This window comes from Falco peregrinus, chromosome 5 (assembly GCF_023634155.1).
Source record: "Falco peregrinus isolate bFalPer1 chromosome 5, bFalPer1.pri, whole genome shotgun sequence".
NCBI classification, from domain to species: domain Eukaryota; kingdom Metazoa; phylum Chordata; class Aves; order Falconiformes; family Falconidae; genus Falco; species Falco peregrinus.
In genome coordinates, this window is record NC_073725.1 from 99918072 (window position 1) to 99938139 (window position 20068).

Here is a 20068-nt window from a genome sequence, read left to right on the forward strand (position 1 = left end):
ACTCTGAAGTATATTTTGATTTGTGGCACTTCAAAATTGTGCCGACACATCAGGTTTTCCATAAGAGTTGTAAGAGCAGTGGGACAAACAATCAAATACCCTCCCAATGTCCTGCCTTCTCAGCATCATGCATCCTGGTGTGATGCTGCACTGACAGGTCTCATTGTCGTTATTATATGCTACCGCAAAAATATATGCATACAAGGAAATAATTGTAAAATATTTAGGGTTTTTTTGTTTGCTTGTTTTTGTTTTTTTTCATCTGGATATATATATGGATGCCTTCAGTCTTCCTAGATGGCTTGACAGGGTAAGCAAATTATGAGCTTGAGAATGTACTGATTGGACAGGAAAAGTAAAGAAAAATTTGTGAGAGGATGCCTTTTTAAGGGTGCGTTAAACTAAAAGAAGGCAGAGAAGGAACAAAATAACAAGGCAAATCTTGCAGGTAAATGGCATAAATGCAAGAAAGAAGAGGATGCCTGTAGAGGCAGTTTTGCAAGGAAGTCAGCAGAAGAAAATTCACTGTAAATCTAATCTAAACTATTTCTGAGCATAGTAGTAGCAAAAAGCAAGTAAACAATTTGATTTTGGAGATATTTTATGTTTCAGTCCTCTGAAGAAGTCAACTCACCCGAGTATGCCCAGTAAGGATCCCCCGAAGCCTTTCGCCTCCGTATCTGCACAGAACTACCATGTCTGTTTTCATGCAGAGCACCAACGTAACCTTCAGTCAGAGCTGGAAAGAGAAAAAGCATAAATCATTAAGAAAGTGCTATTTACTCCCTAGAGTTTACACTGTTGAGATTAAATCTTTGCAAAAGAGACTACAAAGTTGGCATTGCTTAGAAAACATTTAACAGGCATGTTCCTCACCCGTGAAAACCCACCATCCCAAGATGATTCACAGAAGCCAGGACTCACTGGTGGCGTTATTCTGATCTGGCACATGCCTGCATAACTCCAGTAACTTCCATAAAGAAATTCCAATATAGACAAGTATGAACCAAGTCATCTGACCAAGCTTCCTCTGTCCAGACCCAAAAGACAGCTTCCTTTGCTAGTGGTTACCAAGCTCCTAATTGTAATTCAACACCAAAATTATCAAGATCCTTAGAAGAATACAGATGCAAGTGTGTGTAATATGCCAGTACAGTGTTACCCTGCTTATCATAACTGTACCTGTTTTAAAACTCATCTGAAAATCCCACGTAGAACTGATTCACTCAGGACTGAATTAACCTCCTCCATGCAGAGCCCCCGGACCTGAGTCCACAGCACACTGGGTAGCAGTCCCAATACAAGCAAGGCTTGAGTAACATCACTTCATGCAATTGACTGAAGCAAGACAGACATGTAGCCCTGCCTTCTAGCCTGAGGAAGGTTGCATATGTCAGACAAAATAGCCAGCTGCAATACCAATGCCTTGCAACATGAAACCGAGAAGCCAGCAATGAAAAAATCTTTGTAAGACTTCACAAGCTAGAACAAATTAAATTCATCAACCAAAACAGATAAGAACACATCCTACATTGCATCCCAGGATTTTCTTTTATACATCAAACCATATATTATTTTCTCTTGTAAAGGAATGCTTAACTTCCATAAGGTCATTTCAGTTTTTTACATGCAAAATTCTTATTGTTTCTATGCATCTGACTGAACCAAACTGGACGCATGTAAATTCACAAATGTCAAGAGAAAGTCTATGATAGATCCAATTATTTTTTCTCAGAGCACCTCAACCAAAAACTTTTCTGCTATAGTAAACACGCACAAACAAACCAAAAAAAACCCCACCTTACATCCACAAACAAAGAAGAACAAATACGCAACAACTGGCTTTATGGCAATTTAAGTCCAACTGATTCCAAACCACTTGTTTGATTGGTAATAAACAAGCTGAATAATGCAAATTAAAACTTCAGAAAACAATGTAAAGTACTGCTACCCATATGCAGTCACCAAGCACCATATTCCTTCCTGTTTCCAGGTCAACCACATCTGGGCTGAAGCTAAGCTTGTAACAGGACTTTACTGAACATCAAGCACCAGTAAGTCAGCATTTGGCTTGCTTTCCCTTTAGAAAAGCTTCTGGGTGACACCTCTTCAGTATCAGAGTAGCAAAGAGCATGCTGTGTCTGAGGACTATCCATGTACGCTATACGGCTCTATAGATAACCTTCACTCCACAACATGGATCATGGATTTCTGCAGATTCTGGAATCCTGAAGTGGTAGAAAGTCATTCAGTCTCAGGAAAGCTATTACAGGTTTGCTCCTGCCAAATTTTCTCTTGTGCAAGCAAAGGTACTAATTGTGCAATTTATTGTGAGCATCTGATTTGAATGAGTTTTCCAGATTTCCTGGCAACTTCCTAAATGCTAATTCACTTCAGGCTGCAAACTAGAAACACTGGAACATGTCATGCTACCAGGATTTGTAGGCAACACAATATCATCACATTCCTCTTCTGGTTTACCTTAAGATGTCTATCTGGCTGGGGGGCAACAGACACTCATTTCAGCAGGAACGAACAGGTAAGGGATGTGGAGACCCACACCCTCTCAGGGAGGCAGGGGAAGCAAAACAAAAATCCAAAAACCTGAGCAAAGATCAGAGACCATGAAAGTCCCAAGGAAGAGAACATCGGAATAAACTAAGTGGATGACTGTAAATGCTATCAGTAAAAAAGGTCCAATTATTCACTTTCATATCACATGTGCTGAGAAATACACCTACAGACTCTCCTTATTACAAAATACAAGACAACAGCAGCTTTCTTCCAAGCATCCTTTACATAGAGGAGGCAAATAGATGTGAGGCTTCTGTCACCCAGAAAAATTGATTCCTGCAGGCAGATGAAAGATTTCACCCTGCCCCCTACAAGGAATAAGGTACTCCTGCAGGTACCTGCCCAGTGAGCCCTTCTCTGGCTTACTCACCACCAGACGAAAGAAACTACATCTAAATAATCTATATTTGTTCAAAGTAAAAAGGCTCTGAGTCAATGCAAACCATCTGAAGTTCTAAACCCCTTTGTACTCCTGTAGCTTGAACCATCAAAAAGCCACATGGCAACCACGATGTGGCTATGAATCATACCATTGATTTTCAGTATCCTCTGTGCAGAAAATTAAATTATGCAAATCCAAGCCTTCATGCCTAACCTTAATATAAAATAGAACAGTTGCTTCAGTCAGCATCTTATTTATGCAATTAAAACCCTGACATTCTTGTAAAAATATGCAGGTTTAGTTTTCTGCATAGACACTTAATAGATCTGTACATTTATCTATACTTATAAATGGTGAAGAGCCATTCTGTACACAAATTTATTCCCACCAAAAAGGATGTTACAAACCAAGAGGGCAGCTGAAGTATGTGTCAATAGAACTGTGGGAAGGAGCTTGCTGGTTATACCACCAAACATCTTCTGTAGGACTGAAAAAGAAACAAATTGGAACAGCCTGTTCTAAGTAAAATCCTGCATCATTTTTAGGCAGCCCAGCATTAATGTCAATCATCCCTTTACAAACGTGCAATAATTCAGTAGTCATTAGCAATGTAGAAAATATATAAGTTAACTGGATAGCTGCAAAAACTCTGGGAAGAGGATGACAGGTCAAGATCTCCGGCAAGCCTGTGAACTAGAAAGGTAATGGTGTGTCTCTTATCAGAAATCAGGACACCACCTTCTTCCCTAAGCCAGCTCCATTGCCTCGTCTGTTCACTGTATGACCACGCATGTCTGGATGGGGCCACACAAACACTCCAAGAACACACTGTGGGAACAAATAGCTGTTTTTGGCAATATATCTTATACTGGTAAGGTCATCAGGAAACCACAGACTCAATCTCATGGTGCTTTTGTTCCGTTATATCAACTAGGGTCACTGGACTTTCTCACACTGAAGAAGTACAAAGTACAGAACAGTGGCTTTTCAGGTAGAAGTTCGGAAGAGCCAAAGCATTCAAGACAAGTTATTTTAAAAAAGAAACTGCTTCATAAATCAAAACCATCTTGTATTTCAGGCAGAATTGTTACTTTTTCCAGACTTTGAGGGTGGGGGTGGAGGTGCACCTTCCAACCAAAGCAACTTGATACTACCAATGAAAATTTAACAGCCATCTCAGTGCTCCTGAATCTACTTTTTTCACTGAAAATAAATACAGCTGAAATACTTTGTTCAGCTCCAGCCATTAGAGTACATTTATTCTATTTTGTGAAATGCTCAGTTCCACAGTTTCAAAAGCTACACATGCAAATAAAAGACTAACTCAATTGGTATCTTCTGGTGTTTCTAACATCCAAACAAGTTTAGAGGAAAATATTTAAGAACATTAAGTTACAATAGCACCAATCGCTACAGGTTTCCACAAGCCTTTTTCAGCTGGGACACAGTTAACAGCTCAAGAACTGAGAGCAGCCAAGTGGTTTCCTGCTCCACTCCTGCAAAACTGGATGCTGATGAAGAGCCAGCAATTAGATGTGCTGGCCCAGCACAGAGGAGACACAGGGAAGCTCCACTCTTCTGGGAACCCTTGAAAAGCTGGGGAAGTGGAAATCAGGCCAATAGGAGGGGCAGGAACAAGGCTCAAAATGCAGCAGCCAACATAGAGGGGTGGGCTGGAATATGGGCACATACATGCATCAGGAGGCAGAGGGAAAGAAAAGGGACAGCAGAAGCCCTTGCCATGTGAGGTTTCATTTGATACATCATGCCAGTGCTAATGGAAGAGGAGTAATGAATACTATAATATATGGTCTGAGACTTGCAGATACACGATTAGAAGAGAAGGGGACCAATCTTACACTCAGATACACAAGCGTGAAATTAAATCCTGAGCAACTCCTCTGGCTGCTGGTGCAGTATTGGCACCTATGAAGCGTAACACCTGCAGTCAGTGGAGTTGTGCTGTGCCTATCAGAACTACTTCTGCAAGGAATAGAGGATCCTTCAGAGCTAACATGGAGAAATCTCTTACACACAATTTCATATAATTCTAATCGGTACTGAACGCTACATGATTTTAGATGATGTGCTAAATGAATCAACCCATGCTGCATATCTGCAGGCAGCAAAAGCAATGCAATGCTGGAACATGCCTTAGCATTCTGATCAGCTTTCCATTCACTCCGTCTCAATGTATTAACTTTCCAATAAAAATTATTTGATAAGTGCCCTCAGAGGTACGATAACGTAATTCCTGCCTGAATACCTTACTGGTATTCATAGTTCACATGAAAACACAAAATTTTATCCCCAATCTACCTTAAATATAAAGCTATTATACTATTCAGAGAGATTATACCCTTGGCATTAGTGTTTAAAAGGTATCAAGCCATCAGCTATGTAAGGAAAATCCTTTAAGGTCGATACTTTATGTCTGAATGGTGAAATCATTAGTTATGATGGTAGATTAACTAGATTGTGTGCCAAACATGGATTCTTCTAAGCCTTCTTTGAAGACAAGGATTGCACTCAAATCTGTTTTCAGCTGTTCTGATTAAAATGGTACAAAGTCAAAGGTAAACAGATTGCCCAGCTCATAATCATTCCGTGACTTGCCACTGTGGATTACACTAGCAGCTGAATCAGTTTTACTCCTAGTCCCTAACATGGCCATGCTTTTTAACTGATGTAGTCCAACTTGCTGCTACCACTGGAAAGCAAGTGGAGCCAAGAGACATGGCTATTGGAACCTGGAGCAGTGTCACACTATGAAAACACTTAAGGCACGGAAGTTAGAAATAAATTCTTGCTAGTGTGTAGCAAAACCGCACCAAATCAGAAGGAATGCTAGCAATTAGTTCTGTACCAAATCAATGCCTGTAATTTTTCCTTGAAGACTGCACAACCAACACTGCATTTTACAAGGTGGAGGGGGCACAGAAACATTACCTGAAGGACTTTTGTATCATCTCTTAAATGAAGTTTAAGAGATCATTGAGCCAAGACACTGAGCCATCTGCAAGCCTAAAGCTTCAAGCAAGCCTAGCTGAAGAAAAGCAGCATCTTTATCTAGGTGCACTTACTGTATTTTTAATCAAACTGTGCTAAAGAGAAGCAGGTAAGCTGAAGACACCACAATGCTATACACTGTAACACACACTCTGCTGAAAACAGTTCAGTCCTCTGGGCAATTTCTTAGAATAAATGTCAAAGGAGCTAAAAGGGAAGGGGGGGGGGGGGGAGGGGAGGGAAGGAGAGACAGGAATGGACAGGACATGGGACTGATAGGAAATAAATGTATACTATTAAACAATTGAAATAGCTTTGTACAATTAAAATAAATAATGGTTAAATTCATCTCTCTATGCTCTTTCACAGGCAACTTCCTAAACAAAACTAGGCTATTTGCCTTAAATATTTTACCACCTTTTGACAGCAAATAAATCTAGAAATATTTCAGACACAGCTAATCCATTTTGATAGTGCATTACTTTAAACAGACTCTTCAACTATATTTTGCAGAGTATTTTATATCTTGCCAAAGAAGGATGAAATTTAGAACAGCATATGGTGGTCAGACAGTATCAACAAATTATATTCTGATTGAGACTTCTTCCTTTGATTATACTGCAGAGATTTCTTCTGATTACCAGATAAAAGAAAAAATCTATTCTCTTATGAATGCACATGCAATTTTCGCAGTTTTCCATTAATGAAATATGGGAGTTACAAATCAAAAGTTTCTTGCAACTAAGTGAAATAACAGACACCGAGATGCTACATCTGCCAGGACATGTATATCCCTTTCCCAGATGACAGTCACTCAGGCAACCCCTTAATTCCTGCGTGAGCACAATCCACAGGTCTATCTTTAAAAATGACATGAGGAATTTTCACACCATTCATTCTCCGTTTTTCACGTGTCTGATAGATGACGTCGTAACAGCGCAAATCCCAAGAAGAATATAAATGCAGAGCACAGCAGGCCTTTACAGGAACTAACCAGCAGACTGCAATTTGAAGATGAAAAATAGTCCAGGGAACACGCTGTCAAACTGTGGGGATTAAATTAACTAGCAGAATTAAAAGCCCATATCCCAAACATGAATACACCAGTCACTAGGTGCATTAACCCTTGGTAACCTGTTGAGTTCAAAGCCAGCAAGTAAAGTGTAATGCAATTTTATATTACTCCAATGTATCAATGCCAGTCCCAAGGCATTACACCTGATGTCAACAAGCAACAGAAAACAGGTTTGCAGTGCAGTCTTTTCCTTGCATTACAAGGGACGGAGCTTAAGCGTGACAGGGAAATCGCCTCCTTCAGAGCAAGCCTTATGGCAAACCAGAACAAGGACACCAAAGTGTACCGCAATGCCCGGTGCTATCAGCCACTCTCTAGCAGAGCAGATGCCCACCCAAGGAAAAGCAAACCAGTCTCCTCAGTCATGAGCTCCCACAGATCCTTCTCTCAGGCTGCCTGGCTTTATAAGCAAGATGAGCAAAAGCTCATTAGCAAGACAGTAATGCAACTTCAAGTTGCATTAATGATGCCCCATTAAGGGGACCCAGAAAAAGAAGCTTGGGAGGCCAGGAAGAGACAGATGCTGCTGGATGATTAGAAAAGGCTTGATTTTGCATTTTCATGGCTTACAGTCTGCTGGCATCAGCTGTGCAAGGTATGATATAGTTGGTAAATTTGGACCACTGATGTCAACTGGCATCACCTGCAGCACTTCTGCTAGGAATAAGCAAAGTCAGCCAGATAACCAACAATGCCAACAATTTCCATCTCAATATAAACCCACACAAATTAAACCAAATGCAACATCACCCCTTCCCACCCCTTCCAGGAGGGTGGCGCCCTGCAGTAAATTTTCTGCCAGAGAGCTTGGGGAATACCCTTAGAATAAGGGTTCTCAGACTGCACTACGTGAGCTCAAATCTACCCATGTGTGAGCAACAAGTCATGAACAAAACCCCCAGTCTGTAATCTTTTCCCTGAGAAAATGCAGAAATGCTTAGCAGAAAAAAATAGCTCAGACAACGGCACTCCTCCAGGACGGAAGGTCTGCTGTTTGTGTCACAGTGCAAACAGTATGCAACGGTGATAGGTGCGGAAACGATGTTTGAGGACCCCCACTTCAGAAACATCCATCCCCCATCACTGAGAACTGCAAATGTATCAAAACCAGCTGTGTGTGATCCAAACCCAGAGAAAATCCTTCATCCCACCAAACTGTTCCCTGACACCTCCCTGCATGCAGAAATAAACCCCATTTAACTTTAAGACAAAGTTTTCTTTGTACCAGAATGGTATTCTGGTCATCTAAGTCGAAATACCTTAGAGAAGACTAATGCACATTACGTCTTAAAAAATGGACTCCTTTTAAGCACTTCTGATTTGGGTAGCAAGACAGAAAAATAATTGGGAGCATCTGAAAACTCTGTAACCTTGAAAACTCTTAGTCTGTGCATCCTTCACAGTCCCTCAGACCTCTGTTAACCATCATTATCTGCATTTCTTAAAAGGAGGAATCCTTATCCTTGTTCATCGCCTCTCCATGCTGTATTTCAGAAGGGTCATGTCACCTCTGAATTTTATTCATAACAACACACGATGCAAAAGCAGAAATAAAACTTCATAGCAGAGGTTCATACGCAAGGCTGACCTCCACAAGAAAGCTGATGGTCTCTCAGCCAATGCTGACTGAATCACAGCAGATATTAGGGAGAAAACAGATAAAGTCAGTTCTCTGATATCTAGAGTAACCTTGCTAGACTGAACCAAGGCAACGAAACCAAGGTTTCACAGCAAAATGACTGCTTACACAGCCAGCTCCAGTGCCTTTGCACCATTTCCCCAAGAGCAAGCCTGAAGTCAAGCTTGGAACAAGCTGGAATGCAGAGGCAGCACAGCGTATTTGTGTGGAAGAGACCTGAATCCATCAGCACTGGCACACCCAGAAGGGGCTAGATTGGTCTCGTCATTCATGGCACGGTTTATCCAGGAAATGTATAAGCCACACATGTATACAAGTGACTTGTTTGTACGATGAATTAACAATAGCAAAAGGGCTTTATTTCACTTCATGCCTTATTTCAAGTACCTAAACCTTAAGGCTGGATCCACCTGTCTTACTCTCACCCTCACAGAAGAGGTGCTGCAGCATGCACAGTGTTAGAAGAGCAGCCTCTGAAGAGCAGATAAATGTGATATTTATGGAGTATTTTGTACCTTCACTTCCTTGTTTAATATAGAATCATACCATTTTCATTTCACTAAATCCAGTAATACTCACAAAACCACACTAACTCACACAAAATCACCAGTTTCACCTCTCTACTCTGGAAATAATTTGCTTGTATCCACTGACGGTATTTGTCATAGTACAGCCTTATTTTTTAGAACAGATTCCCCTAAGTCACATAAGAAGTATCTTGGTAAAAGATAAATAAAAAGTGTACTAGAGTCATCCAAATAACCATGGCAAGGACCTTGTGATGCAGACCTGCTCTCTCCCTGACTTCCATCCACCCAGGCTGCCATCTTGCTTCCCTGTAGGTAGCCTACAGTTTCATTTACTCATGTCATCATCCCATTAAAGCCACCTCTGCCTTATATCAAAAAAAGCATGCACGTACCTTCAACCCGAGGTCTTCTCTGCTAAACTTATGCAGCGACCCCAGAGACTCTGTTCTTGTGTACATGACAGATCTCTCCTGGGGAGGAGAGGTCCGCACTGACACCGCACCGAGTCCTCACTCCAGGGCATCCCTTCAAACTCACCTGCCTCTAACACTGAAGGAACAGCAAACCCAGTATTCATTCAGCAGAAAATGCAGGGCACAGTGCTAATTTCATTCACATGGAGAATAGCGAGGCACTTTATGAAGCCAACAGAGCTGTTCCCACTGCATGGCATGAGATCAAACTTGCACCATTATAAAGTCTTTAGAGACAGGGGCTCTGTCAGCTAATAAAAATCCCTCATTCTTTATACAAAATGATTTTTTTAACCCATGTCCTTTGGCCCATTTAACAATTTATTGACTGTGGGAAATAAAGTGAGGCCACATCAATCTCTTCCTGGTTATTTGGTTCAGGCTCTCAAATTAATGCAGAAGGTGGAAAGCTCAATAAAGAACTATTTAAGAAAAGAAAGGAGAAATGCTCTAGTCCCACTGTGAGATATCTTCCTCTCAGTTTGCCATCAGGTCTCACCATCTATAGCTACACAATCTCCTGGAGAAAAGATGGAAAGGCATAAACCAGCACGCTCCCCCAGACTGAACAGAAATAACATGAGATTTGTATCACTCTGCACTGAAAGAGATCAGTAGCACTCAGGTAGCCAGATTTAGTGCCTCCAGCATGTGACAGTAATTCCAGCCAGATCCACAAAAATTATTTTAGGATCAAACTTAAAAGCTGAGTAGAAGCAAGCAAACAAGCATTCATTTTTATTTGTGTAAAAATGTATTTAATTTGGCTTATGATCTACAAAACATGTTTTTTCTTCTTTTTTTATGCTGACAGCTTGTATTACATACAGATTTTGTAGCACAGGGTTTCATCCACATTTATTTCCCAAAATATAAAATCTAAAGTGGAAACTGAGATAGAAATTTTTTTGTGCTGACTGAACAAGTTGTTAGTCAGGGAGATACGCCCCCAAAACATGACCTACCATTTTGAGAACTCTCTCCTTCCAAATAGGTTGCATTGTTCAAAGGGAAAAGACACTATAAATACTACAGAGCTAATCTGTTAAATGAATCAAACTTCCATCTTTGCTTTGCAGTTCACAATTAGGTTTTCACCCAGGCAATTTTTTTTTCTTGAAGTTTCCCAGCAGGAGGGTCTGGTGGTGTTGAGGGTCCAAAAATAATACTTGGTTCCTGGGTCATTTGTCTGTGGAGAATGCAATAACTATCTCTACACAAAACCTCATACTACTGAGAGCAAGAGCACAAAGGCCTTTGGCAGCAAGAGCAAGAAAGCAGTAGTTGAGCTCAGATGAAATAAATAGATAAAAACTGCCAGCAATGGCGCACGCTGTAATCATACAGTAATGGTATGCAGCACGGTCTGAAAAGGCACAGGGTCACTGTTCTTTCCTATATAACCAACTTAACCATCTGGATAACAAAGCTAATGCCACTCTCAGTAAATGTAAATGATGCTAAAGCAAGAGGAGGAGAACCAAGCAAGAATGACTCAAAAATATTCAGCTGTCTGGCAAACTCACTAAAATGGGCTGATGTAAGTGAGACATCCCACTGAAGATAGATGTAAGGCTATGCAGTTAGGGAGAAATAATAATCAGTGCAGGAATGAAGTGAGAGACTGCTGTTTAGAAAGCAGTAATGCAGAAAGACTTGAGCATTAGGGTGGATAATGAATTAGATTAAAGTTCATGCTGCAATACCACTGCAGAAAAAGCCAATTGCTATCCTGGGGCACATGCACAGAGATACTGGAGGCAATAACTCAGTTTTAGAAAGTCTTTGGCAAGACTGTCACTGTAGTGCCACATGCTGTCTGAGACCCATTACTCAAAAAAAAAGAAAAAAATATCATTTTTAACCAAAAATGTAAGACCTGGGCCAGGGAGGGAGAGACAACGAGGGATGACACACGATACACAGAATGAATCAAAGCATCTTTAACACGAGCCTTGTGCCCCACTCTGTGCTGGCCCAGCCAGCCCAGCCACAGGCTGCTCAGCCCTGCCTGGCATTGCCTTGGTGTGCTCATGCTCATATCCTCTCAACTCTCAGATGTCCCACTCCACACTGTACCTCCTTGTTTCATACATCAATTTTCATAACAAGCCTCATAAAGAGTTAGATTTTAGAGCACTCAGAAGGGTTGATCTTCAGGCAAGAAGTGCTCTCACAGCACAAGAGTAGACAAGGAGATGAAGAGCTCGGTAAGAAACAAAGGGATGCTTTCACCTTGTGGTGGGCACAGTGGGAGCTCAAATGCACACCATCTATTAAGCAGGGGGCAGGTCTGAGAGAAGATGCTCTGTGCACACAAGTAGTGGGAACAACACATACTTTGCTTGAGTGCCACTACAGATCAGCTCTGGCTAAGAACAGAGACCATAGCATGAGAAGCATACAGCCTTCCCAACCACTTTGAACGGGTCCACATCGCCAGGCCAACAAAAGAGAAGTCAGCTCTTGGCAGGGGTAGGAGAAAGCTGGAAAGCTGCACACTCAGTGCTCAAGCTTTCACGTCCCCCAGAGCAACTCTTCTTGGGAAGGCTCAGGCAAAGGAGCTCACTCCCTTCCTATTCCAGTCTCAACCACCCTGCAACGCTCCCCAGTTCCCAGTGTTACTAAGCCTACAGTTATTACAAGCACTTAAATTGCTAAAAAACACAACAAAAGCACCGTGCCACGGAAGAGTGATCTCGTGTACAGCCTGCAGCCTGACAAATGTAATTGTTTTCTTAAGGATTGTAAGAACCCTCATAAAGACTTCAGCCCACCTGCAGAAAGCCAGGTTGTCGACTGCTGCAGGTTTCTCACTTTCCAAGCAGATCGGCTTGGCTATTTAATTACAATACAGCTTTGTACTTAGCCCCCACTTGACTCAGAAAGCCCCAGAATGGTCCTCAATACCCACAGAAAGTTTAATTACTCAAGAAAATAACTCCCCCCAGGCAAATTAATTCCAAATTGTGTGCATGTGTACCACAGTTGCTATTTCCATATTTTATGCTTCTTTTATGCTTTCACCGTGAACCGCAACAATATTCCATCTCCTATATAGCTGGCATCAGTGTTAAAAAAAAAACACCCCAGATTTATCCTTTCATGTAATGCTTAAAAGATTTCTTCATGGAAATATCCCATATTCTAATTCATCCACAAAAAAGAGATATTGTAATCACAACAGGTATTCTCTCTCACTCTAAACAATCTAAAAATTTGTTATATTAAGGAAACTACTTTTTAAACAACAAATGCATTAAACATTGACAGCATATCAGTGCTTGTTCTGTGACAGAATTTATCCTATCCATGACAGGGATCTGCAAATCTGCATCTTACAACTATAAAAACCTTCTGTCAATACTGCACCAACTATCAAAAATTAGTTTTCCTCAAACAAGTTGTTCATTATTAAATATGCTTTTATTGTTATTCTTTATGTTCTCCATATACACCACACCACAGTCTTTACTAGAGAAATCAAAAGTAAGACTATCCGTAAGGAACCCCCATGTTGTTGTCTGTGTTTTTTAACCCCCAATCCATATATTGTAAACAAGAAGCTCAAAGCAATCAGTTCCAGTCAGGCTTTTCAGCTTTGGATTTAAATCCTTTCATGACTTCTTCAAAAAACATGCATCAAAATTTCAGGGATGGGGGGAGGAGGACTCTTGACATTGCAATTTTCTTTGATGAACAAAGTGATGTATTACAAGGAGGCATCTATATACTCAAGCTACTTGCCAACTGACAACCAAATCAGTTTTGAACACAGGATTTTAAAAAGCTACAAAAAATGTTAACAATGATTTGTAAAACATCTACTGTATGTGATTAGATTTAAGGCTGCAGGAAAATAAAGACTGGTGCAGAGCGTATTTGGCAACTGATATTATCCATCTTAACACGGCATATACAAAGACCGTCTTTGCTCACATGGAGTATATTCATCTCTTTACTGCACTGCTTTGCAAGGAACTACAAGATACAAACATGAGATAAGAAGTTAGTTTAAGGAGATCTGCTGAAATAGCAAGAAGCTGCAAGAAGCTTAGCTTCCAGCAGAGCTGGCTCTTAGCTATTATCCTATTAAGATGGATACTAGGACTTGCCAGGATTTTGGAAGTCCAAAACACAACCACCCAACACCCACAAAAATCCCAGCAAACAATCCTCCTTTTCACCCACAAAACCCACAAAAAGAACAGAGAAGGGGCGCTGAGGCTTCAAAACTGAGCAGCAGCAATGGGCCAATCAGCCTCAGCTGGAGTCAGGATGTGTGGAACAAGACTGAGCCACAGGGAATGTGGAGGTTGGTGCAATAGAGAAAAAGGTTCCAGACCTTAAGAGACAGGCTTGAAAACCAGTCTTCCTAACAGCTTTCTAAATAGACACAAGAGCAGTGAAGATCATTCAAACCGCTCAGGGACAAAATCCTGCAGGGAAAATGTAGCTGGGTGTATGCAGAAGGAGGACTATTTCTTAAGAGATGCTATGCACAAAGAACCCAAAACGCTCAGACACAGCAAGGCTACACTGAGAAAGGTCTGGCTTGAAGAACGCATTCAGGTGGCAGGTCCAGTCAGTGAGCAGAAAGGAACTGCTCACAGCAGTCAAAAAAAGAAAATTTTTTGGGACAAGAACACAACAGCATCTTCTGGCCCTAAGCAGCCGGAGCAGAAGGGTGGGCAACATGAAGCCAAAACTGCCACTGCAGGCTGGAGGCAGGGCAAAGAAGCGAGAATCCAACTGCAAGACAGATCAAATATTAACAGAAACATCACAGACTGGCGTTCTACTTATGGCCAGGAACTGCCAAAGTTATTGCTGAGTACCCTTCATGAATTTATGATGGCACCGATTACTTTCTTATTGGTAAACCAGTCATGTAAGCCTAATACTATAATAACAAACAAACGAAAGACACAGCAGGAGACTGCTTGTGCAATTTTTAGCTATTCCACTGCAGCAGAGCAGCGTTAACTGCAAATGAACCAAGCCCTAATTAATCTGAAAATGCTTTATTTAAAAATTTAATTGTAAGTGTAAATTTATTAGAGCCCATTAAGCAACATGTAATCGATAACTATTCTTTATTTTCTGTATGGGTAAGGAAAGGAAAAAAGGTGCTTCTCAGGTCACAGTAAGGAATATGTCAAGTCAGGAGGAAAGGATCATTGAAAGAGCTGCAAGTTCTTAATTGCCACTGAGGTCTAACACAGCTGAGAGATGCAGCACATGCCGCATTCATGCCCCTTAGAATTCGATACGTGGGAAGTTGTTACATATACACTGTGTCATTCGAAGGTAAGGGCCTTCTGTTGGTGTAACTTCATTTGTACTACATAAAAGTCAAACAACAGTCAAATTGAGACTAACATAACTGTTCCTATTCCACACTTAAAGGTTACGATTACGAAAAGAAGGAAAAACAGGGCAGATTTTTTTTTTTTAATTTATGTTTGGATAAATTTTAAATTAAAGAGGGTTTTTTTAAAAAAAAATATTTTAGAAATACACAGCGGTGCCAAAATATTATAGTAAAAGCTTGGCACAATTGGAATTTGACTTCTTTAAAATATATCTACTTTAATTTGCTTTTTAAAAAAATGACTATGCCCTAGTAAAAATCTGCAATTTCCAGCCAGCTGCATTAATATTTCACCTTGGTAAATTATTCTTTTTAAAAAGTTTCTAATAAAGAAGTACTTGCTGCATGTCTTTTAGTAAGATTACATTTCTATTTATGATGTTATAATACATTGTATTAAAAACAAAAGAAAGATTACTGCAGGAGGAATAGAAATGTCTCCCTTCATTTTAGATTTAATTTAAAGTGGAAGAAAAGGATTTTTCTTTTAAATTAATATTTCCCTTGCAGTGTTATGAATCCCAGCTTCAGCTATTAAATGAGAAGCAGGAAAAGAAACTTTTCCATTTTTATGCAAACTTAAAGAAAATGCAAAACTAAACTTCATTAAGTCTCAGGGATACCAGAAAGCTAAAACTTCCATCTTTGCATGGTCTCAGGGCAAAGGTCTTAAGTCAAGATGCACGTTCCTCCTGCTGAAGTAGAGGATAACAGTTACAGCCTGTTGCTCTGTATTATTACAGCCATCCTTATGCCAGGTGAAGTGCAGAGCAAAGGAACAGAACTCATCCTCAAATGAGTCAAGCCAGTCAAGGAGAAGCACAATACCTGCAGTGCCTGTGCATCCTACTTCTACCTGTAAGGCAGGCACGTCCTCCCTGCAGTGCCAACAGAGATAAACCTCCTATATGTGTTAGATATTTACATTTTCCAACTCTGGTGGATGAGAGCAATGGGAACACATTGGAGCTTACAGCTAGATAAAAATATAGTCCTGTAGAATGTTAGAAACCATAGTATTTTGCAAAGGTGGTCAGCAACAGAAGAACTGAGGTGCAGAGAAGATAAATCATTATTCAGTATCATCTGATGGCTATCAGCCAAATCAGGGTTAAAATGCAGAATCAGACCTGAACACCAGTGGAATATTCCATCCAGGCAGTTGAACTGATTTGTCCTTCAAAAGTTAAACACAGGGTGATGACAGAAATTCAAACACTGCACTAGTTCACAAAGTGCATCCAGGAATTAAACCACAGAAGAAACTGGCAGATGTACATGAAACAAAGGGGGTTTGGGTGGCAGAGGAATATCCTTATGCTGCATGTGCTCGTGTGACACTTGCCTAAAAGCAGGAGAAGCATTTCTATGTATATTTGCCATATTGTAAAAAATGATGCCTTTTTTTTCTTCTGTAAGGTCCCCCTATAATTTGCAGGAATTCTCTAGCTGAGACTCAAGATAAAGCTCTGTTACTCATTCAAAGGGAAAAGTACACACTAAAATAATCACCAGTAGCCTAAAATGGGGCTAAGGGGCAGAATTACTGTCTCGGAGGAGAAACCAAGCCAGCCCCCCAAAACCCTTCCGAACAACTAAGAACTCCCAGAATAAAATGAGCAAGTGTAGCCGGGAATTATTTAGTCACAGCAATATATTCCGGATAAAAATCAATGCCCATGATACACATCATACCATGGAAATGACCTTTAAATAGCCACAGTCTTGGACAGCAGGCCACAACCACACTTAATATGGGGCTGGGAGGGTGGGGGAAGTACAGAACAAAAAAGGATGTTTTTCAGATAGGTCTTTACTGGTCCTTGACAGTCAACAAATTTATAACAGATGTGCCTCATTCTGAGTGTGGAGAAATGAGTGCTGGTAACTGTTATTGTCAGGACAAATCAATTGGAGCCATATGTCTGCAGCAGCTGACAGCATCATGAAAATCTCAAGCAACACACAGACATTAGGATGTTGCTGAAAATAAGAGCCTTCCCACCGTGTAAAGGGCCTTTGGGAGATGCCTCTCTCTCCGAGATAGGTTTGTGGGAATTAGCTTATATCTTTTGATTCTTTCAAACGCTTGATTGTATGCGAGACTTTGCCCTCTCTTACCAATTCCCCAGACAGTAGGTTATAATTAACAGAAGGCAAAATGAGATAAATTAATCATAGGCCATATTTCATCGGGATTCTTATTTTATCTAGATTAAATAGGAAACTGTCATGACAGTGAATGGGGAAGTTCCCTAACCTTCACCACCCCATGCTCCCCAACCAAATGTCAGCCATTATTCCCAGTGATAGAGCCCAAGAGGAATGCACAAGTCTCAGCAAAATCATAAATGATAATAAAAAGTAATAAAATGCTAAGATCCCATTCTAATAAACTTAAGTTATGCTTTTAGAGCATTTCTTCCTACAGTGCATCTCCTAGATTTTTCAGGAAACTAGTTAGTGATTATCAAACAGCTGTACTGTAAAATAGGAGTAGACATAGCAGAACAGAGCCATGGCCCTTTTTTTCTGCCCAGAATACTAGACCAAAGCAGTGCAACATGCATTACAAGAAAAGGAACTAACTAACACTGTCAAGTCAGCAGGGTCTCATGTAGGTTAAAATGTAATGTAAGATCACTGCCATAATTATCCACACCAAGCAATTTTTTAGTTTATCGACTATGCCACAGTTCCTGGATTTATGTCTTGGGGCTTAAATTGCAAAATATTATTGCAACGTGGCAGATACTATAATCCAGATATCGGTAGCTATGCAGGAATGTTTGGTATTTCTCTGGTACAGCCAAATTTCTCAAAACCACTGCCTTCCTTATACCAACATTAATGAGCAAATCTGCCAGAATGCACACATGTGTATTCATCTGTAAAACACATACAGAAAGCAAGACAACCATGACTTCCAAGAACGAACTAATTTTCGAAAGAACTGTAGCAAGCTCAAAGACCTCCAATACTCCTGATTTATATACCACGATGAGTAGCAGCTTGCAAATTACAAGATCCCCATGTTCTCAGTTTCCACATGCCCTTTCCCCGTCTCTTCTCTATACCGCAACTCTCCAATGCTTTTCCCGTTTCAGCAACCATTTCCAGCTCAGCCCAGGTCCCACCCAGCTGACAGCCCTTACCATGAGATGGCTGCATTACAACATATGATAATGAACTGTGTTGATTAGCATTTGTTGGGTGTCTCAGCAGGGAAACCAAGCACAGCTTCCAGCCCTTTGTGGCAACAGGACCTTCAGCATTGCCTTTGCTGAGCACAGGGTCAGGCAGCACAAGCAGAAAGCCTCTCCTGTGTGCTATTCCTGAACGACCAAGTAACATATTTCAGCAGAAAAGCAAAGTAAGTGCATTGCAAACTACCCTATCCTGCAAGGATACACTTCAGATCCTTCCTAAAATTTCAAAAGGAGGGTGAGAAGACAGGTTGACCAGCCTCTTGATCTGAGATTAGGCTGCAAATAAATGCAAGCCAGAGGCAGTGAGACAGCGAAGCTTAGAGGACTTGAGCTAATCACCTGGGTTAATGGTTGGACTTGATGATCTCAAAGGTCTTTTCCAACCTCAATGATTCTATGGTTCGAATACAAAACCTACTGTTAGTCACCGTTTTCCCTCATGGAGGAAGAGTACCTCATTTTCCTCGTGAGTAACAATGCAGGTAAGGGCGAGCAAGGAGACTGTTCATTTCACCTCAAACCTGCAAAACACAGCAAATACCCAAGAGCCTCCGGGGGACAAAAGCACCAAAGTCAAAATGCTGTAACATCAGTGGATCAGCTTGAAAGCAACAATAAAGATTTTTTAGAACAAAAATCAGCATTTTGTTCTTGACTGTTCTCTGCAAGTTAAAAGGCAGTGTTCACACGTCCCCATGGAAAGCTTTCTGCAGCTCTAGGACGAGGCTTGGTTCAAATGCCGAATGTTTTCTCAGCCTTCCAGATCCCTATCAGGGCAACTGCAACAAAACATACTGCAGTTTTTCACCCTATCATTAAAGAAGCAATGGGGTCAGAATACTGACTGCTGCATGCTGTAAAACAGTCCTGAAACCTGAGGCATCTACAACACGTATCTGCTTCAAATGTCAGCCTGATAATACAGGAATAACAGAGCAGAATTCTCTGGTCTGTGCTTTGCAGGAGGTCAGACCATAATTTAAATAATCCCTCCAGCCTTAACTTTAAGTTATTTTGTACACAGGCGGGCACGTGGAGATATATCATGTCTTAATCTTGCCAAGAAAAAAAAAAAAAAAAGCAGAAGGAATAACCAGAACTGACTCAAGACATTTCATGAAGAATGAATCCACAAAAATAAACATTTGGCACAGGGAAAAGACCACATTCATATGAAGAAACTCCACCATACATCTGCTACAACCAAGCTTTCCTTTGCTTGGAGGTGGAAGTTTCCATCCCTTGTGCTGGGGCTTGGGCTATTGACAAAGTTATTTTTGCTCTGTGTTCTTTTGTTGACATATGGCTTCAATGCTTTACGGCTGTATTAATCCTATTTTGTCTTTCAGATAATAAGGATATTGTTGTTACTAAGTACTATGCTAATTGTTTTTGTCTAGTATTAAAAATACGCTGCACTGCCTTATTCTAATTAACTTGAGATTATTATTGAAATAATGGGTTTATTATTTTACCACCGGCATTTTACTGCCTTGGAGTCTTAGTTGTACTCAAGCTATTATGACTTTGTAGCAATTGACTAACTACAATTATTCCATTATCCAGCTTCTAACATTTAATTGGGTGACTGCAGAAAATACTTTCCCATTACAAGATCTTTGCTTTCTGATTTATTAGAATTAACCTTCAACATACAGAATCTAGATTCAGTTCATTTTTCCCTCTTCTCAAGAAAAATCCCATGAGGATCACCATAAGCTTCGTTTGGTTTAATTAGGAGGGGGAAAATTTAAAATATATTATGAGATTTATATTGATGCCCTCCAGCATACATTCTTCATT

General features: G+C 40.5%; 1 protein-coding gene across 1 annotated transcript in view; it reads right to left on the reverse strand.

The window, feature by feature from the left end:
- Window positions 1-20068, reverse strand: part of PTPRG (protein tyrosine phosphatase receptor type G) — a 408755-nt gene that overhangs the window by 317613 nt on the left and 71074 nt on the right. Inside the window, exon 2 of the mRNA XM_055804321.1 lies at window positions 635-739. Coding sequence (XP_055660296.1) covers window positions 635-739 — 105 coding nt within the window. The remainder of the gene's footprint in view (window positions 1-634; window positions 740-20068) is intronic.